This window comes from Carassius auratus, chromosome 47, assembly GCF_003368295.1.
Source record: "Carassius auratus strain Wakin chromosome 47, ASM336829v1, whole genome shotgun sequence".
Lineage (NCBI taxonomy): Eukaryota > Metazoa > Chordata > Actinopteri > Cypriniformes > Cyprinidae > Carassius > Carassius auratus.
In genome coordinates, this window is record NC_039289.1 from 7,747,116 (window position 1) to 7,763,881 (window position 16,766).

Consider the following 16,766-nt stretch of genomic DNA (forward strand, 5'->3'; position numbering starts at 1 on the left):
TAAAAAAAAAATCACACACATACATACTATATACATATATATATATATATATATATATATATATATATATATATATATATATATATATATATATATATATATATATATATATGTGTGTGTGTGTGTGTGTGTGTGTGTGTGTATACATTTATATGTGACAAAACTAACTTATTTTATCATATGCTTTTTATTTATCTGTGAAACAGTGTTGTAACTGTTTTAACGATTAAATATATACATAATATCTAAACAACTAATACAATTATTCAGAATCAACACACTGAATCAAGCACCACGGTGTTGAGTGGTGTGATGCTTCCACACAATGGTAGTCAAGGTAGTGGTGACAAATGCAATAATTATTCCTCCAGTGCAGGTGGGGGAAACAGCCAAGTGTGTAAAAAATTTCTGGTTTGTCATTTTTGACAGTCGCTGCTACGGCGGGCCGTGTGCTGATTTGGTCTAATTATGTGCAGCCGGATTGGAGAGAGAGGTTTGGGGGGGGGGGCTGTCAGCGGGAGAACGTGTGATAAACACCAGCACCGCTGCGACTGTCAGTGCTATCAGATCTGCGCGTGAAGCTATAGGTCTACCTCCAACCAACATGCCATTTCTCAATAACCACGCACCATCTCTTTGTTTCTCCACCGTTTCACCGGCTCTTTCATTTATCATGGGCGCCCGGGAGATGAAAAGCAAAAAAAAAAAAAAAAAAAAAAAAAAACAATGTGTCAATTTTTCTAGGTTTCCCCGCACTCTGCGATGATGCATCAAAGTAGATGGGCATTATTAGCATCTCAGATGGTTTGAATCCATAGGGACGGTTGGTTTCAAGTGACCCAGAGTGAAAAAAAGTAAATAAAAAATGATAGTTTATGTAATATTGGACAGCTGCGACTGGTAGCAATAGTGCTTCTGATCAAATGTCTCGAAAAACACTTTAAGGATGATGAACGGCTGCTGACAGTAGATTTATGTGACGTACCTCTAAAAGGCTGAGATGAACTCCGACCAGATATGGCATGGGCGCACTGGAAACAGAGACAAACCACAGTCATTAGCAACATAAAATCGCTTTATTGCATTGTAAAAAAATACTTAATGTATTGTTTTCTTTACAAACAAAACATATTCATAACAGACCAACTATAACACCAGACGAACATTTTCGAATCAAATAATAATAAACAAGGATCGCAGCATGCTAGAGATCTCGGCCGTTTCCCGGAACGAGCGCTTTTGAGCGCTGAAGGTGATTAGTGTAATTGGCGAGTGTCGCTTGAGTCTCGGTGCAGAGCAGGGCGAGGCAGGGCTGTGTAATTAGATAGGTTTGGGTAGCCGCTACAGTGCTCGCTCAATCAGGTTATGTAGTTAATAAGCTGCAGTCTCCCTCGCTGCATCTGTTAAGGCCACAGATTTAACTGACACGCAGACGCGCATGCACATGCACGAGGTGAGCTGTGTCACGTCATTGTTGTCGGTGAGTGTAACGTTGTTATGCCAGCCCAATTCCCATCATTTCTAATAGTGTTTATTATGATCGATGCATAGCCTTATATAATATGATAATGATTTTTAAGGTATAATTAGATAGCTAAAATATGATAAATCGCCTCGGATGTCTGTGCTGGACTGGAAAACGGCACTATTCTTAAAGCTGTATTTATATCAGCATTGTCAGCAATGAATACCACACAATCGACCACAAATATTTTCTGAGGAGCTCTGGTGTCAAGCATGGCAGCACAAGTCCGTCAATTTAAGGGTATAGGGTGTTCTGGTAGCTATAGAACAGGGCAGTAAGTTAAGAGTGCGGTCATGGTTTTAGCCCACAGTCGGCATACGGAAATCAGTCTGCCTCTCAAGCTGTATATGTTCCTAAAAAAAAAAAAGAGATTGCAAACTGGACTTGGTATGGTGGCATTAGTGCTAATAAATCATGTCCTTCATAAACCCTCGAGATCTCAGACATGGTGAAAGACATTCATTAGAATGAGGGGTATTTCAGAAAGAAGTACTGCATGTTCAGAAGCTCGATGTTACCGATCAACCGATATATCGGCCAGGCCAATTAATGGCCTAAAGTTTGGCAGAATTTTTTTGAATGTACCTAATTTGCCAATTAACATAAGTCTGACCTTTTTAATTTCTTGTACTTAAATACTGTATATATATATATAAAATATACACACACATATACATATACATACATACATATACACATATACATATACACATACATATACACATATACATATACACATACACATACATATATACATACATATAACCATATACACACACAAAGCACACATACAAAGCAAACATCAATAAGATCTAAAGCTCAAAAATCAGTACAGCCCAAGCTTGAGTGAGATATAAATGAAACCTGTGTGTAAGTGTGTGCTTGCGCAGATGAGCGTGGCTCTTACCAGCAGTAATCCAGCAGGTGAGGAGTAAGTACAGGGATGAAGATGTGCTGCCAGTGCATAGGGTAGAGCATGGCGGTGGACCCATGCACGCATGCAGTTAACTACGGCGAGAAAAAACACATGAGCTCCTTCATATGCCATCGTTTAATGCTTTACGCTTAAGGGGTTTGCGTTTATTGCAGGCCAGAAGAGCAGGCAGCATTAGACAGTTACTCGTTTTATCATAACATCACAAGCAGATTAAACGTGCGCTTTTGTTTTTTGCTTTTCTGATGTTAACTGCACAGGTTCAAACCCAAAATCAGGGCATCAATCAAGGGCCTAAAATTACACCAAAGCACAAGGTGTTGAATGTGCAGCGGCTCCAGCTCCGATACAAAATTAATGATGCTTTATTACTGTTATACACACACAGTAAATAATCAGACTCTACAAGAAGCGAACACTTAATTACAATGCTTGTGTGGATGTTTAATGAGTGAACACCCAAGTGACCCCTCACCAGACCCTGATTCCCCCCATGGCTACCTAGAGGTTGTAATGACCTGCGTGGCACATGCGCACACACCGACTCTTCCTCATCTACCAGATTAAAATAACATGATTAAATATGGAAAAAGAACAGAGGTCTGAAGGCTCCTCTGGGACTTCATTAGGGCAAATTGCCAAAGAATGAAACATGAGTTAGCCAAGAGAGACAGTGAGCTGTTGGAATACCATGGGGAATAGGGGCTGGAAGTGGGGTCTTGACAATTGGAGCTTCCAGTAATGTGTGAACCATGGCTCGGAAGTATCAAGAGACCCCCCCACCACCACCCCTGCTCACTGACACACAAAATATCACCATTGACCACAAAAACCAACCAAGCTTGGCTGTGGCACAACAGCTTCAAAGAGATCAGTTTTAATCCTGAATCACTTCTGTGTACATCCGTGATGTGTAAGGCTGGTTGAGTGTTGTTGTTGTTCTGTTCATTGAGTTCTGTGAAATTGTGGTCGAACGCAACCACTCTGGATAAGACATGACCTATCGAGTCAAAAAAATAGCGCATCTTTAATTAACAGTAATTTAGTGCCATGCATTATAACATATGCAAATTTGTTGTGCAGCTCTCTGAAAAGAAAGAAAAGGCTTTAGTAGTGACAGATCTAATTTCGTCCGCCAATTTAGAAGAAAGAAATGAATATTTATGGCATTTCTCACAAACTGAAGTTTGGTTGATATCAAAGCTTTGAGACCCATTCTGTTCGAGATCCCTTTTTCTCAAGGTCCAATAAATGAATCATGCTGAGAGGTCATCGCACTGCAAAGAAACACTTTTCTTTGACTGTGCGAACAGACTTTTCTTTTCTAGTTTCTTAAAGCTTAACCTTTCTATACCATGTAAAGATTGGTAAAAAAGCCTATTGCCACATTCCAAATAATGTCCACAGACAAGCCCAATTGGCTTGATTTATTCTGGACTTGAAAGTAAAACAGTGCCATCTTCTTTCAAAGACAAGGGCATGAAAAGGAGGTGGCGAAACCTAGATAAACATTAAAAGATGGAATTCAAAACAAAATTAACTCTTGATATTTTTCCCACGCATGATGTTTTGCTCAAAACCGAGGGATTCATCACAGCGCACACGATCCTGCAAGAAAATCAGTGATGACCTCCTTTCTGTGACAATTAAAGAGAAAGTTCAGAATAACTGTATCACTGCCATTGAATCTCCAGTTGTACCCACAATGCACTGTTGGAGTGCTGCTCCCAATAAAATATTTGGCAGTGTTATGAATAATTAATGAAGAAATGCCAAATGAAAAGAAAGCCAAATGGCCACAAAAGGCAAGGTATGCTTAATATGTCTTTGAAAGAAGAAGTCATCTGCAAGAACAAATGCTGGATTACAGATTGTTTGGATGCGGGACTGGATCCTGCAGAGACCTGTGAGTTACCACTGCTGTTAGTGGTAATGAGTGTGCTGGGGACATGTTGAATGGGGGTTTTCTCTATTATACAAAGGGATCCATCTTTGGAAATATAATAGACCCAAAAAACCCAATAATGCCATTCTAAAGAATCTCAAAGAACACATAAAACAGTACTTTCATGAAAAGAGGTTTTTACATGAAAAACAAACAAATGTAATGTCAGTTCTGCACATTTTCTCTAGATATCAGCATAGATCTTTGGAAAACCAGCATCGGCTGAGTACTACAAATTACAGGGGGAAAACAATTTCCCGTTTATTAAAATAATGACAAGGCAAAAGTTGAAAGACTCTTAACAAGGCCAGCAACACATTTCTTTTTACTGCTAAGCAGCAAGCTAGAGAAATAGACCTGCAAATTTCTCTTGAGAGGAAAAGAAACAGAAGGATCTTGCCATCTTGGTTCAGCGAACCTGGGATTTGCCCAATCAGGTGACAGTCACAGAACTCTCACTTCACAATCAAACTACATTCACACTCATCTCTAGGAGTACATTTGTACCATTTTGCCTTGCTGAGATATATTCCACAGATGAAGTAGAAAAATATGCTTTGTAACACCTTTCCAGTGAACCCTGTCTATGTAAACAAGTTGACGAACATATTCCCTACATCTAGGGAGAAGCTAGGGTTCAAAAATATCCAAAGCAACTTCTCCAAGAATAGACAAAAGACCAAAAAAAAAAAGGCCCCTTCTTTGATAACCAAAACAAAGCTCACAGTGGAATCTATGATTGGGGCAGACTGGAGACTAGAGGTGCGATACCCCCTGACAAGGGTGACAGCGCCGCAGTCTGTGCTGACTCCTGCTACCTGCGAGACTTCTCTCCCCCGGCCCTCTCCTTGTTTCCCAATTACCAAGCCTCGCTCTCTCTTCCTGTTGACAAACGCACGGCTTTGAGCGGGGCGCCGACACAGGCGTATCGCTAACAAGGAGGTGGCATTAAAAAAAGAAAAGGTAGAGGTAGGGTGCAAGGCACCAAACACCACTAATCCACCTCCCACTGCAACATGATACCACAAAGAAGAGAAAAGGAAGTGCCGGAGGAAGATAAAATGTCTATTAAAGGTGTGGTAAGAGAGATGCTTAAAGGAGGCATGGAAATAAGATGGCTGAGTAGAGTGTTAAAAAATGGGAGTGTAAGGCCGAAACGAACCTCAGTGGCTAGCACCACAGGCCAAGATGAGATTGGGTCTTGTTAGCATACCACTGACAGCATGATGAGAAGGCGGCTGTCAAGACTCGGGGCAGGCCAAGGGGGTCTCGCAGATGAAATGCGCCAGGGCCTCCCAGTTGACTAGTTAGAGGGATCCTGATGCAGCACAATTATACTGGCATATGACAAGACTGCATGGGCGGCTGCCTCCCAGAGCCTGCGACATGGTTTTAAAACAGTGGTACTCCTTACCTCTGGTCACAAAACAGCAATAAGTCAACTGATGCACTGTTGTTAGATCATGATTTATTCTTTTGCTTTCCAATACAGACAAGTGTGCGCCCATGTTCTGCTAGACTGACACAGCAGGTTCACTAGAGGCCTGAACACTCAGGGTCTGATGGCAGAATGCATAATGCATTCGCTCTCTTCCTCTTTCTTTATCTCATTGGCTCGCTGGAGAAACGGTAGCGGTAGGCTGACTACACCGTGGCCACTGTCATATGCCCACTCTGAAAAATTCTGGAAACTGGCCATATGTCTACACTTGCGTGAATTGACCATATGTGTCTTCCTACAGTTGCTTGCAACTCTCAAGGCTTTTGAGAAGACAACGGATGGTTTTGGGATTTGAGATGATGAAAGTCTAGGCTGAGGCAGAACCTTAATATCCATGTTCTTCTTAGTAACTCTTTTGGCATATTAGTTTCATAAACTCAGGGTCGCTCATGCTCCCATTTTTCAAACCAGTAAATCAAGTTGTGGGAGAGTAAAAAAAAAAAAACAGTTTACCCAAGAGACTAATGATTTGCACATTCTAACCCCTCGTGTCAGTGAGCACACGGAATGAAGGCGGCAGCCCGGAGGAGTGAAATACTCCATGGATAGGGTCATTCCAACAGCCTCCTCTGGAGCCAGAGGGTCCGAAGGGAGCCCCTCGGTTCCGGCACTGTCAGCGAGCGCACCGCAGATGCTCCGGGGGGAATTGGAGAGAGATAGGGAGCGAATGACATCACTCGCCGCTTCTACACCAACTATTGTGAAAGTTTGGACCATCGTGCGCCCACTCCCTTTTTCAGGGAAGAAGAGCCAGACAGAAAATGTGTGCAAGTGTCAGGGATCCAATAAGTGATCATTTAAAGCTAGCAGACTTGAGCCCGCTGAAAGAGCTGTATCAGTGTACAGTATATTTTTTATAGATGTTTTACATTATTGTATCTATTTTCTTTCTTACTGTTCAATTAATGAGAAGCAGGTAATCTAAATAACTTCTTATGATGTATGTCTTATGATGTAGTTGGAAATACGTGGCCCTATAGAGCAGGAAGAATAATAAAAACTACATAATTTCTACGATTCTGCATTTTCCACTGGTGTTAAAATTCATGGGAGTAAAAAATAAGTCCATCACATATCATGTTTAAATGACAAATTAAAAACACGTTTATTTACATACAAAAATAGTACTGATGGTTCCTAAAAGACCAAATTTAAATGTATAAAAACAATGTATATTAATATTTTAAGTAACAGGAATGCTGTCTGATGTGTAAATGAGAATGACAGCAGAAACTCACAGTGCTAAGCTTGCTTGAGGTAATGATGATGCGTCGCTCATGCAGCATGCTGGCATAGAGGTGCAACATGTTGTTTACATCCACTGCGACAAAGTACTCCGTTAAATTTCTCTAAAAAGAAGGAAAAATATGGTTGATTTAGCGCAATTAAGGTATTTGGACACCAAATCACACTTAATGTATGAATGCCATTGGATCTAATTAGCAAGCTTTACATTTTGTTTAATGTTTTGTTCCACATTCATTTTTTTATGTTTTGTTTTCCATTTTGTTTTGCTTCATGTTTTATGTTTTTGTTTAATGACTTGTTATATTTTGTATTGTTTCATGTTTTTTAAAGCTTTTTAGATTTTTTTGTTGTTTCATGTTTTGATGTAAGGTTATGTTTTTATCTTTTGTTTCATGTTTTTTAATGTTTTGTTTTATATTTGTTTACTTTTGTTTTACTCAAAATCACTTGATTTGATATGTAATGCAATGGCATTCATTTATTAAGTGTGGCTTAAATTTGTGGCCACTGTATTTGTGACTGGGTTAAACATACTCACATTTTCAGGTATGGTGGGGAGTCCATTAATATCAGGAGCTATGAAGTATGAATGCTGTAGAAAACAGACAAGAAAAGATTACAGTTAAGGTCAACATTACACAAGCTTCCATTACACAAGATTCTAAATACACAAGTATTTAGAATTTACAGACCCTTTAACTTACTGTCTGTTCCACAACCGATAAATAAACTGCAATCGGCCTGAACTGTGTCTATGCTTGTTAACATCATACATCCAGACAACAGATACATGAAGTCAACAAATGCCGATCCCCTGTGGACACTACCGGAGGAGGCTCCCCGCATCGGAGAGAAAGTCTTTATTAAGGTACAAAAGCCAACTGCTCTGTTCTGACAGTATCAGAGGGGTCTGCCAGGCGTACGTTTGAACAGGCGAGCAAGTTTAATGTCTGGATCAAAGAGGCTCCGAAGCAAAGATCCCACGCTGCCTGCTAACTTTAGCACTCTGTGGCATGCTCCACTCTTTCCCAAGGCTGGGTCGCGATTCGTCATGCGTTAAGAATACCCATCTGTTGCTCAAAACAAAGGTTTAACTTTCTCTGCCTTTGCGTATAATCCACAAACAAATTCCAGCAGATCTAGCATCCTCTAATACTCCAAGATGCTTTCAAATATTCATCTTGGATGAACCAATCGAAACCAAGTGCTGTACAATGTCAGAAACAATTTAACTGTGTGTCCAGAGCACTTCTGCTATGATCATACAAATATAAACAATTTGAAGATATCAATAAAGCAGACTGACCAAGTTCTCTTCTTCATGTGCTGACATGTGTTTTTTTTCCCATACCAAGCAGCTGACTGCCCTCCGTGTTGTGGACTGTATGTAGTTCATGCTGGTGGTGGCCAACACTTTGCAGCCGTGTTTATAAAAATCACACATTATCAGAGTGCTTGTTATCACCGTGCTCTGCCTGATGCTCCCTGTAGTGTGATCAGAATCCCAGACCCCCACACCACTCCCCAACACACACACACACGTCAGATTTACACATTACTGCCCACACAGTGCAGATGGAAACCTCTCCTATCACCAAGACCTTCTTCCCAAATTCCAATAGTGAACAAACATTCCATGTTGCCAATCATTTTAACTTCAGAGAAGTTAAAGCAGAACATGATGGTGATTAGTGAACCCACCACCTGCTGGGAGACGGTACAGACAATTCCAAGAAACCCCTTTGGATGACCTGATGGGCTTTTAGATTGTAAGCTAAGGTCAATTCGTTGATTACTAAATCCTGAGTAACATCAAGCTTTATAAATAATGAGGTGAGCAAGTCAACTTTAATGTTGTATATATATATATAAAATCATTAGGATATTAAGTAAAGATCATGTTCCATGAAGATAGTAAATTTCCTACCGTAAATATATATTTAAAAAAATGTATTATCATTAGTAATATGCATTGATAAGGACTTCACTTGGACAACTTTAAAGGCAATTTTCTCAATAATAATATTTGTTATTGCACCCTCAGTTTACAGATTTTCATGATATGATAACATGTTATATTAATATATAATAACTATAATTATAAATATATATATATATATATATATATATATATATATATATATATAATAATTATATATTTATTAATTTTTTTATCCATATTTAAATGAAAAGTTAAATGTAGGCTATTGTGCAGGGCATCAAGGAGATTTCTTCAGCATAATTGTCTTTTGCTTTTAATAAAAAATAAAAAGAATTGATATTTGAAAAAATACAGCAGTGTGGAAGAGCATGAAACAAGATCCAGGATGGGTTTTTTTGACATATTTTTTAAAAAGAAGAGCTGGTTTATTTGGCAAAATTGGAGAGCTGTCTCCCATGCGATTAAGGCAACCGTTCCAAATTTCAGAACTGCCCCGTTCTCGCTCTCTTTCTTTTCATCCCTCTCCCTTCAGCACACTCACTCACCGACTGTCTGCTTCCTGGATCTTGCACTACTTGGCCATTGGCAAAATGCAAGTAGTTGCTCTTGCAAAAATGAAGGAAGAATATAGACATTAGATGGAGAGATCAGACAGACAGACATACACATAGACAGATTGTAAAAAAAAAACTGATATAGACTGCAAAATATTGGCAGATGCATGGAATGAGACACAGAGTAAAAGATAAAATGATAGACAGAAAGAACAATAGAATAAAAGATAGAAAGATAGAAATGATAAATAAAATGACGGACAGATACAGAATGATAAATAGATAGATCTGGTGGTCCCACTTCTGTTTCTAAACAAGAGCACCTACCACACTCAGATTTACTGGCGTATACGGCTTTGGCAAGGGGTGGTTATGCAGCGTTTCCAACATATCGTTCAAGTCGTCTTCCTGTGTGGACAAAAAAGACAAATTTGAAAAAAAAAAAAAAAAAAAAAGAAAAAAAAAGCACAACCAAAAAAAGGAAAACAACGGCAAATGCAAAGCGATTCCTGGATTTAAAGTGCTCAGTGTAGAAGAGAAATATATCAGACTGACACACATTTAACGAGCGATCCTGAGGTTAAGAGACGGTAGGCTAGGCTGCGGCAGACGCTTATTATTCCGGGGATGATTTATGGCGAACATTGGCTGTTCGTAATTAACCAAAGGTCCTTCCTCAGAGAGGGCGACTTTAAGAAGCCATTGGAGAAAAGCTTCGTCTCAAAACAGACCTCAGGATTATAACGCTGAGCTTTTACGAGCTTTTAAGACAAGAGTGCAATTTACCCTCTCAAACTTGCCGGAGAATAGCAATGCCGCTGCCGTTAAAACGGTCTGACATAGAATAGTAAGGCACATATTTAGATTGCCCTTTCCTTGTAAGCAAGATCCCAGATTAGCTGAGCGGCCAGAGCTTGTATGGTGTGTGTTTGTACATATGTGTGTGCGAGCCGCTGTTACGAGAGCCTGGACGCTCACACGCATGGTCAGTAACACAGCCTGAGGAAACACTTCATTTACCCTTGCCATAAACCTCCAGCGCTCTTGTCCTTCCTCGTCAGTCAACATCGCTTCACGCGGAACGGAAACGGACAAGTCAACCCAATCATGCTTACTCGCTCAAACAATTCATTTAATGCATACTAGTGATGCTTTTGTAGGACAGTTAGTAAGACGGGAGAAAATTGTAAAAGGTTATTTTAGCATAAGTTGATCTTCATTTTGGTTATGGTTTTTATTTGTTTAGTTTCCTTTTTAATTTCAGTTCAATTTTAGTAAACTTGTTTTTGTAATTTGAATAGTTTTATACGTGCCTATATAATTGTTATACATTTTTTCTGTCAGTTTTACTTTTAGTAAATCAAGTTAATCAAGTTAAACTAAATTAAAATGAGAAATGGGTAACACTTTAGAATAAGGTTCAATTAGTTAATGTTAGTTAACTACTTTCGTTAACATGAACTAAGCAAGAACAATCCTTTTACAGCATTTATAAGTCTTAGTTCATGTTAATTTCAACATTTACTAATGCATTATTTAAATCAAAAGTTGTGCTTGTTAACATTAATTAATGCACTGTGAATTACCATGAACTAACAATGAATAACTGTATTTTCATTAACTAACATTAACGAAGATGAATAAATACAGTAATAAATGTATTATTCATTGTTTGTTCATGTTAATTAATACATTAACTAACATTAACTAATGGAAACTTATTCTAAAGTGTTACCGAGAAATGTCTTCAAATAAAATTAATAAATACTTTTATTTATGGTCTATGGTTTCCATTTCAGATTTGTATAATAATGCTTCTGCAAACCATTGTAAGTAAAAAAGTCAGTAAATTAATACGTATCTTATTCTTTTAAAATATAATGGTTTCATTTTTGAAACACCAGCAAAAATAGTTCTATATTGTCATATTCAATGCAAACGCAAATTCTATGAAATTGCTCTGGCTTTAACAAATGTATGTAAATTGTTCATGAAATGAAATCTTAATTTAACCACAACAATTTACTTAAGAATGATTTTATGAATTAATTACACTAGTCTGTTGTGCCCACTTTTCGTGAATAAGGCTCATTTTGGTTATTAATTATCCTATATTGGTTATCGCATTAAAAGAAAATTTTGGTTTTAAATTGTATGGAAAAACTTTATTTAAAATGTCAGTATAAATCTTTAATTGTGGGCAAATAATTTATAAAACTTTTTTGAAATATTTGCATTTAATGCAAATGTCTGTATAAACAACACTCCCCCATTCTATATTAAAAAAAAAAAAATAATAATGATAATAATATTGTCACAATTGTGTAAATGTGAAAGTGTAAATCTTTCATAAATCGAATCATATAAACTGTTGCATTAAATGTAAATTTTTGTCCAGTTGTTTTCTAAAGTCATTTTTACACAAATTATTGCACTGTTCAACACTTGTTCTACAGGCTTTATTTGTAAAAAAAAAAAAAAAAAAAAGTTTTTATTTTATTATATTAAAAAATATTATATAAAATAATAAAATATATATATAATAAATATTCATTATAATAATATCAGATTTTTGTTTATGTACAGTCTAAGTAGTACTTATTCACACAGGCAGTACTTTTTTCCCCAAAAGAAAACTTTCTGAATTGCTGTTCTACCATCTGTTGACCGCTATAGTCTCATAAACAAAGCTAAATGCTTTGAAAGTTACACTGAATAAGCATCTGCTAAATGCCTTCAAAGAAAGCCATAAAGAGAATGTATTTTACATAATGATAAACATGAAATTTGAAGAACGAGGGGAAACTCTTTCTAGGAGTTTAAAAAAAGGCATATTTTTGGTACTGGTGCGGGTCGATGACACAGAGCATCTAACGAATTAATTCCTGACCCCTGTGACTCCCAGTGTACTTAGCCCCTGATTTGTTTGTGTAGAGGAGGGTTAGACTTCCTCCCATTTCTTTCAGCGGCTCCGTTACACATAACAGAACGATAACAGACTGATAGAGAAACTTCAGTTAAGACTTTCTCTTACACACTGCCTCCAGACTCTGTTTATCATTTGATGTTAGCTTAATATTTTCACCACCTTTACCTAATTCGAACTTTTCAGTCGTATCTTACTACTGTGAAACTTTCAGAAAGAAATTTGGCACAGAGTATTTCCTGACAATTTGTTTTCCCATATATCACAAGGACTGACTTCCTGTTCGATGCTCGGTCTGTTAAATGTCACCAACACTGCAAAGCAAAGCGCAACCAACCAACTGTGCCTGATTCGCTGAGATGGATTATAGATGATGTTTTTCTTTTTCCTTTGTCTTTGCACAAAACAAAACCCTCGATTTTTGCTTTGCAGTGGCAGTTTTGGCACACAAGCTGGATGGCAGGAACACTGGTAATTTCAAGATATTATTCACTATTCGTGACATTAGCCGTTTGCTCAATAGGGGGTCTGCCCCATGAAAAAGTGACCTCACAGAGAAAAATGGATTTTACAATTACAAATATTTACAGTTCTCCATAAATTAATTTTCAGATACTGTTTGATCTGTTCACATACTGAAATTTATCTCTTATGAAAAGAAACTAAAGATTTTTCTTAACTTTTTTAATTTGAAGGCTTCCTCCTTGAATTTTAATTTCCTTCCTTCCTTGAAGGCTAATGTTTTGATAAGTATTAGATTAAATTAGATGTGATCATTTAAGAATGATTTTAAATAGTGTAGCATATAATGCAAGTCTGTGTAAATCTAAAAAGCATCTCTGCATTAAATGCAAGAATTGAATGCATATTTCTGTGCACAACATAAAACCATTTTCAGAAACGTGCAACTTTAACTTAAGCCAAAGTTTTAAGAAGACTGCAAGGAAGCATTATTGCATTAAATGCAATAATGTGTGTACAATAGTTTATTAAAGCATTTTTAAATAAATGAGTGCTTTTGATGCAAATTTCTTTGTAAATCTTTTCAGTCATTCAGTCATTATGTATAGAATTGTTGCTCAATAAACACAAGACTTCAACTTAGCTGCTGTTTAAAAAGTCTGTAAGCCTATCATTTAAGATGTGCTTTAAATTAAAATTAAATAAAAAAAATAATACAATGTATTTAGAAATTGCTAATTTCTTTGTTAGCCTTTCATTAAGCTATTCTTGCATGTTATTTTGGCCTTTTTTCCCCCACTAGCAGTATTTAAAAAAATTCACATTAAATGTGATTATTTAAGAGCAGTTTTATGAATGATTTTACATTCAGTATAGCATATAACACAAATTCCAATAAATCTTCAAAATCATTCTTCGTAAATAGCTGCATTTAATGCACATTCTTCTGTAGATCGCAAAACCATTATCAGAAATGCACAACTTTAACTTAGCTGGTTTTTTAAAAACTCTACATCAAATCCGATGATGTGTAAAATTGTTCATAAATCAGTTTCTCTTAGATAATCGCACTATATTTTTTAAAGAATCAGATTTAATACACATTTCTGTGTAAATCTTGTGTACTGTGTAAATCTGTGCTACTGTAACTGTGCTCATTTTTGACATGTGAAGACACGTTGAAGACTTCCCTTAACTTACCTGGTGTTTTGACAAGTAGTCTGCAAGGGTATTTAGCAGCTTATAATAAATCTCAAACCATGGGAGATAGCTGTCAAAAAAGAGAGAGAGAGAGAAAAAAGTGCATTGAACAATTATTTATTAAAATACTTAAGAAGAAAAAGATATAAACAACAATGTAGCCCCATTCAAAAGGGCGGACCTCATTTTTCTCAAATACACCACAGCCGATTCTTCCTCACCTTGAATTTTAACATTAGCGGGGGCTTTAGACTTCTTTTAGCTTTTTTGGCTACAGTGAACCTTATCACATTCTTGCTACTTGCTGACACTTGCATTTTAAACATTCCCGCCACAGAGCGGACTCAATAAAAGTATTTGGTTTCTTCAACAAAAACGCGACTGGACCACTGTAGCCTGTAATAAATCAGAGATGGGATGTTTTACAAGCATGCTGCGTCCAGCTGCACAACCTGAACCTCACTGTCATACATTAAGTCACTACATATGCCACCATTTTTTTTCCTCCTTAAAAATTAATCTCTCTTAATAATGAATTTCGAAAATTACATTTCCAAGCAGGAGTACAGAAATAATTCACACCTATTAACTAATCACACAATGACTAGCCAAGAGTATCTGCAACATTGTGTGTGTTGCTGCCTGACAGAATCTTGGCAAAGTTGACAGGTCTTTAAAAAAAAAAATGGAACGCCGCCAATGTGTTGTTTTGGCTTGAAGGTTGTAAGAACACACACCATTTATTTTGTTATGCAATCTAGTGAAAAAACGCAGCCTGCTAGTGGGCTCAGACTTTTTCTTTCCCGGTATGTAGGCATGATTACAACATGCATTTCGACTCGGTCTGAAATCTCACACTTAACCGTAAGCGATTACATCAGCTATTCTTTTTCAGAGCTTCGACTTTTGTTTGGCAATAATGCTTGATTACCTTAATTGGCAAAGACAGAGCAAAAGAAGAAGGTAGAATTAATTTTTGAAAAAGAAAAAGCAGACAAGCTTTCATATCATCTGATCCCAGTTAAACCACAGAGCACGAGACTTCCCCCCCCCCCCATTTTTATCCTTCCATGGGTCAGTGAGCTCTCCAGCAGACTGGAATTAACAAACAACAAAAGAACACAACTAAGTGTATCTAATGCAAATTTTCATATTGCCGAATCTGTAGAAAGGGGCCAGTGGCACGGCGTTCCCAGGGACGTGCGCTCAAGTGTGAGCGTTTCAAATCTGGGTGACCATTAACCTAAAACAATCATCTCTTAACATGCCAATATTTTGACGTGCATGACGACGTTCGCAAACCAGGTCACACTATTCCGAATTAAATGTGTCTATGCAAATTTCTAGATGGACAAGAAAAAATAATCCATGGTCTGCCTGTTTTGGTTAGCGTTACGTGTTGTTTGAAATATCGTAATCGACCGACACCTTGCTCAAGCTGCATTGCACAACAAAGAAAAATCATTATCTATCTCTCTCTCTCACTTTGTTTAAAATACAAGGCTAATGGATGCTAATCCTTCATTTTTAACATGTGAAGGAGATTTAAACAGGAGCCTCTCCTTGTCAGAAAGGCACGGCAGGTCTTGGAGAGCACAAACATTCATTTTACTCTTAAATGAGAGCATGCAAATCTTTCGTTTTTTTTTTTAAGTCAAATAAATCACTGCTCTATAAGCAGCAGATTTGCGTTTATGAACACATCAAGGGAGGAATACCTATTGCAAAATCCTGGATTCATTTTTTAAGTCATAAAGCAGAAGCACAAATTTTTCTTCTTTTGTCAACTTCTTATTTTATTTTTTATAAATAAGCTGAGGGGAGCACGGCACACCAGCCCAATCTCTTCACAGCTAGTAAGTACAAATGTGTTTGTATTCTGCAAATCCTCCGATAGAGGAACATTCATCATGCTGAACTGTGCCGAGACGAGCCAATCTCAACGGCCCTTTTAGGTTCTCTAGCGCCGTGTGTATTCAGAGAGTAAACCAACTTATCTGTGGCTTACTTGCAATCCCTAACAAACTCGAGCTCCTTACTTCCACAGCCAGAAGCATCCGATAAAACTGAGCAATTGGTTTAATAGCTGGAAAACACAGACTGACCACCAATGAACGGGAGAATGTGCAGGTCAAGACTTGATTAGAAAAGCTGTGTTAGTATGTTCGAGAATTAGGTGTGAATTACTTGCGTACTACTTCTAGTTTCAAACTTCCAAATTCCACTATAAATCAGTCTAAAGTCATATTATGCATTTATTTTTAAGTTTTAAACCCCATGCACAATTTTAGATTCTTTTTATAAGCTCGTACGATCTAATTGGCCCTTAAATCAACAAGCATCCTAAATCATTGGAGGTATTTAGGAGCTTTAAAAGCAAGTCAGCTTGCACCTTGTATCCTTCCCAGGATGAGAAACGATTACAAGAGACTTTTCCTGAGTTTTATGTTGAGCAGAGGGAAAGACATATCACTAAATGGCCACTCCGCTGTCTGAGGAAGACGCCAAGTTGTGTCTCAGCCAGCAAAT

General features: G+C 37.5%; 1 protein-coding gene across 3 annotated transcripts in view; it reads right to left on the minus strand.

The window, feature by feature from the left end:
• The window catches only part of dennd1b (DENN/MADD domain containing 1B), an 89,450-nt gene that overhangs the window by 30,588 nt on the left and 42,096 nt on the right, over window positions 1-16,766 (minus strand). For 2 of the 3 annotated variants that reach the window (XM_026236022.1, XM_026236024.1), the window contains 7 exons: window positions 14,238-14,307; window positions 9,977-10,057; window positions 9,641-9,700; window positions 7,692-7,745; window positions 7,144-7,254; window positions 2,433-2,533; window positions 986-1,031 (listed from right to left, as the gene is read on the minus strand). In XM_026236022.1, coding sequence (XP_026091807.1) covers window positions 986-1,031; window positions 2,433-2,533; window positions 7,144-7,254; window positions 7,692-7,745; window positions 9,641-9,700; window positions 9,977-10,057; window positions 14,238-14,307 — 523 coding nt within the window. The remainder of the gene's footprint in view (window positions 1-985; window positions 1,032-2,432; window positions 2,534-7,143; window positions 7,255-7,691; window positions 7,746-9,640; window positions 9,701-9,976; window positions 10,058-14,237; window positions 14,308-16,766) is intronic. The other variant, XM_026236023.1, reaches the window with a different exon arrangement.